General features: G+C 28.1%; 1 protein-coding gene across 1 annotated transcript; it reads left to right on the top strand.

Annotated features, from left to right (window-relative positions):
- Positions 1–4340: 4340 nt before the first annotated feature.
- On the top strand, positions 4341–4886 carry LOC136090015 (uncharacterized). Its single transcript, XM_065816119.1, has one exon. The coding sequence runs from the start codon at positions 4341–4343 to the stop codon at positions 4884–4886; it is 546 nt and encodes a 181-aa protein (XP_065672191.1).
- Positions 4887–5685: the final 799 nt, after the last annotated feature.

Genomic DNA, 5685 nt, shown 5'->3' with positions numbered 1-5685 from the left:
GTGTTAAATATTTATTCTTTTTAAATTTATTCTTTGCCTTTATTTGTTGTTGTTATATTTGCAAATATATAACAAATAAAATGATATATAACAAATAAAATAGAATAGATATCAAACTTTTGTTTGATATCCATCCTAGTATATCAAACTTTTGCATTATCTTGTTTTTGTAATTAGTTTTATTTAATTCAAATTTTTATTTTAGAAATTGAGTTTTAAACTACTTCTTCCAACATTCAATTTGATGTTACAAAGTAATCCTCAGAATCATCTGTTTTATCAGAAAAATATTTAAATGTAGCAGCAAAAAAATCACGGACAGAAAATATAAATAGTAATGGTCCAATAAATAAAAATGCATTGTTAGAACAAGCCAGAGGGATGATTAATAAGTTAAAAAGAGTTTTTAAGATCTTAGGGATGAATATTAAGTTAAAAAGAGTTTAGCAGAGTGAGATAAAAGTACAAAAGGACAGATGTTCAGTGGAAAACAAAGAGCCTCAAAGTAGAAAAATACTAAAAAAATAATAAGTAAAATATTGTAAAACAAACAATAACAATAAAGAATAGTCGAGATACGTAAAAGTCATTTACTGTTGTTCTACTAAATTGTCGTTAGTGTCCAGCGTAAGTGTGATGTGTAGACAGTATCAGTGATGGAGCAGAATTATTCGTTTTATAAGTAGTTATCATGTCGTCTGCATTATTAGGGTGGTAAACATACATTATCGATATAAGTGTGTCAAAGACGTCTCGATTACAGTATGAATTTGCGCCTTATGGTACAGTATAAACACAAGAAGACCTCCAGCTTTCGCCTGAGACCAGCATCCCAAAAGAAGTTCCACTCTTGGTCTACACCAGGGTATCTTGTTAAGGTATCCAATTGTGTTATCCCAAAAGGACTATTCTCAGAGCATCCTGTCAGGGCGATTGCTATAAACTTCTGAATTGACACTGGGACCAGAGGACACTTAGTACAACTCAGAGTACACTTGCATACAATTGAAAGTCACTTTTTTGACATGAGTGTCGATAAGCGCAGTGCTTTGTTGCAGTATAACAAGGATCAGTGAGAGTCGTGAACTGTTTTGAGTCTTATAGATGTGTATGTAATGTAGACAGTCAATGAAGTGTTCTTGTGTGTGTCTCTTATAATAGAATGTCTTGATGATATGAGTTGTTAGTATAAAATTGGTTGAAAGTCATTAAAACTGGTGTAACATAAGCTAGACGTGAATACTAGAAGTCCAATAACATGTGTTTTAAAAATAACAAGCTATTGCAACTTAATAATCTGGAAAATTTAAATAGAATTACACCAATATAGTAACAATAACTTGTATATTTAGTTAACAAACTAATAATCTATATATATATATTTTACAACTCAGAATCTAAGATTATATGGAATTTTGTATTTGTATAAGTTATAAGATTAACTGTAAATATGTCATGTGACTGTAATGTTTCCAGGAGTATCAGAAGTGGAGTAGAATTATTTGTTTTCTAAAACAGTTAGCAGGTAGCCTCTAGTCAGTTGAACAGACTGTATGTATAGCATGGCTGACTTTGTGTCATATACAATGAATATTTAATAATAAAAGATAATGGTAGGTTTTTTGCCAAACCATTTGTGAGTTTCAGCTGTCCTTCAACTTGCTGTTGTTTTGTATGCAACATATTCATTCAAGTATATCATTTAATATAGTATATATTATACATATATATATATATATATATATATATATATATATATATACATATAATGTAGTATATATTATTTATATATATATATATATATATATATATATATATATATATATATGTAATATATACTATAATATATGTATTACATATATGTAATGTATACTATAATATATGTATTATATATATGTAATATATACTATAGTATATGTATATGTATATATATATATATAAATATATATATATATATATATATATATATATATATATATATATATATATATATATATATATATATATATATATATATATATATGATAGTTATATTTAAAAAGTACTCTCTGTTTTCAAACTCATGATTTTAACATATTGTATTACAAAGGTCGGCCCAAATAACTTTGCAAATAAGCGAAATATCTAAAAAGTTAGACACAATAAATGGAACCAGAATGCAAGATAACGGAGATATATTAATACAATTTGATGATTTTGACGCTTTAAATGAGTTTGATAAAAAACTTGGAGCTGACGAAAAAGTTTTCAAAAAGTTTGTAAGTTATTTTTAATGAAATTACCTATGGAAGGGTTAAATGTTCAAAAAGCAATAATTGATAGCTATAATTTTAATTTTAAGTGTTGAAAATTTGAAAAGATTTTGATCTATATATTTTTATATATTTATATTTCTTTTTAATGGCTGCCTGTTAAAAATAAATGAATTTAGTTGAATTCACAAAAAATAGATATAAAAACTCAAAAAATAAAATATATTAGTTTACATTAAATTGTAAACTTCATATATTCTTATGAAATAATGTAAATTGTAGATATTCTTTCCTCCTTTCTATACAATTTTATTCACTTGACCAAATTTGATTAAATTATATTAGTTTACATTAAATTGTAAACTTCATATACTCTTATGAAATAATGTAAATTGTAAATATTCTTTCCTCCTTTCTATACAATTTTATTTACTTGACCAAATTTTTTGCATTTATTTTTTAGAATCGATTAAGCGCTGTGAGCCTAAGGCAACAGACAAAGAAACTAGACCATTTATGGCCTCTTGCCTAAAGTATGCACCTTATCGTTTGAATGGAGGTAAACGGAAATCTGACAACCACGAAATAGACGATGAAGTTCACGAAAGTGATAAAGAAAAAAATCAAGATGAATTCGTAGTAGACGATGACGTTGAGTCAAATAAAAGCGGAAGTAGTTTCGAAAAAGAAAAATAAATTATCTTCTTTGTAAAAAATTTTAACTAATACATTTTAGTAAATTTTTTAAAGTTTCAACATTGCTTTTTTGATGTTGAATCGATGTAGATATTAGAACGTCAATTTCTTGTTTCCAAATTAACGCTTAAATCAACGTTTATAAATCAACATGAGTTCAATATTAATTTAATGACGTTGAATCAATGTTGATACTTCAACGTCGATTTCTTGTTTCCAAGTCAACGTTTGTAAATCAACGTCAGTACAACGTTAATTTATTGACGTTGAATCAATATTGATATTTCAACGTCGATATTTTGTTTCCATTTCAACGCTAAAATCAACTTCAATAAATCAACGCGTTATCGACGTTGAATTAACGTTAAAATGCATGCTGGAGTGTAACTCTTTAAGGAAATTAATCAGCAGAAAACTATTCAATTTTATGTTGATGATTAATTTTAATGCTGCACACAGGAGAAAATTTTTTTCGTTTTAATTGATAATTATCTTTATTGATCTGTTTTGTGCACTGTAGCATTACCCCTCTAAAAAATGAGGCATTGATTGGATGTCGATCAACGTTGATTTTGTGTTTATATTCGCGATCAACAGAGGATCAACTGTAAACGGATGTTATTTCAACGGCAACTTTATCAACAACAAATCAATATTTACTTCTAAACACTTTATGTACATTAATTTACTGTTGACATTGGGAAAAAAAAGAAATTCGTTGCGTCTTGAATCTTAGTGCTGTTTGCTTAAACGATTGGACGACTTACTACAAAGCTTATTAAAAAATAAATGAATATATAATACTAGCTATAAAAATCATTCATCTTTAGATTTCTTTTAACTTTCTCTTTCAAGATTAGTGGAAAATAAGATAAAAATGCCTAAACGTGACAGAAGCGTATACATGAGAGGTTATATGAGAGAAAAAAGAGATTCAAAAAAAAGAATTAATAATTATCTTGAAGAGTGCAATATTGGACAAGAGAACTGTGAGTTTCTATCTTCAACCAATAAAAATGTTTCTGATGTATCTGAAGATGTGTACAGTGATACAGTAATATCTTTAATCACCTCACCAAAAAATGAAATTAAAGATTATTTAAATAAGTCTGAAGCAAGTTATAGTGATGCTGATGATATTGCAGATACAGATAGTTTGTACAGAAATATTGATCCTCAAACTTCAACAAAAGATTTTTATATGAGTGGTCATTAAAATATGACATAAAAGATGATGCTTTAAATGCGCTTTTAAATCACTTTAGCAAATTTACTCCATATTTACCAAGATGCAGACAGACATTACAAAAATCTCTTCAAAAAGTTGATGTAGTTTGTGTTAGTGGAGGTGATTATATATATCTTGGTGTTAAGAATGCTATTAAGTATTTTATGTCTGTATCAATTAAAACTGTGGTAAAGCTTGATATAATTGAAAATATTGATGGTGCACTTATATACAATAGTGAAAAGACTTCAATTTGGCCTATATTAATTACAATTAATAGGAAAGGACCATATGCTGTTACAATTTGGTATGGTCAGGGAAAACCAACATCTTTAGATGAGTACCTTCACGATTTTATTCTTGAAATGAAAGGCTTACAAAGTAATGGATATAAACAGCTGTTTGTGGCTATTAAAGCTTTTATTTGTGATGCGCCTGCAAGAGCATTTGTAAAATGCATTATAGGGCATAGTGGCTACCATAGCTGTGAAAGAAGCACGGTAGTTGGCACACAAAAGCATGGTGTACGATTATTGCAAACAATTGCTCCTCTTCGTACTGATGTGGATTTTAAAAATAATTTATATAAAAAAGAAGGTAACCAACTTGAGAATCTTTCTCCACTTGTACAATTAAATTTTCCAATGATAAGTGGATTCCCACTGGACTATATGCATCTTATATGTCTTGGGGTGGTTATAAACTTATAATGAACTGGTGTGAAGGACCTAGATGCATTAGATTAAGTCAATCTGTTAAAGACAATATTTCAAATGTATTGATAAATTTACGAAGTAATACGCCATCCAATTTTCAGCGTAGGCCACGCTCTTTAAATGAACTTGAGAAATGGAAAGCAACAGAATTTCGATTCTTTCTTCTGTATGCTGGACCTGTTTGTTAAAAGAAAAAGTAAATAAAAGTAACTATGACTTATTCATTTCTCTTTCAATTTCAATGCACATACTGCTTTCTGATGAAATGGTGCAAAATAAAGTATTAGTTGCCTACGCTAAACAATTACTTAGTTGGTTTGTTAGAGAAGAACAAATTTTGTATGGGGAAATCTTTGTGACATACAATGTTCATAGCATGATTCATTTAGCTGATGATTTTGTAAATTTTGGGGAGAGTTTTAATCATCTTTCATCTTTCCCATTTGAAAGCTTTTTAGGTCAAATTAAAAGAATGGTACACAAATCACATCAGACAGTAACCCAGATAGTTAAACAACTGTATGAGAGAAAAAAGTTAGATATTTTTCTTAAAGAAAGGAATAGTAAAGAAGTTCTTATCAGAATGGCAAATGACAAGATTAAATCAAATGTGCGAGACAGAGTCTATTTTATCAAAGACGAAGGGTTTGTTTTAGTAGAGGAGGTTTTGAAAGACATTGTAAAATGTAAAGCACTAAATCCTTGTTCAACTAGAAAATTTTTCCCAGATTATTTTGAGACATCAGATTTAGATATTTGTTATGTAGATTCATTAACTAACTTAAAAACATTA

This window comes from Hydra vulgaris, chromosome 13 (genome assembly GCF_038396675.1).
Source record: "Hydra vulgaris chromosome 13, alternate assembly HydraT2T_AEP".
Lineage (NCBI taxonomy): Eukaryota > Metazoa > Cnidaria > Hydrozoa > Anthoathecata > Hydridae > Hydra > Hydra vulgaris.
The sequence above is the reverse complement of the archived record's forward strand: the minus strand, read 5'-3'. Positions and strand labels throughout refer to the sequence as shown.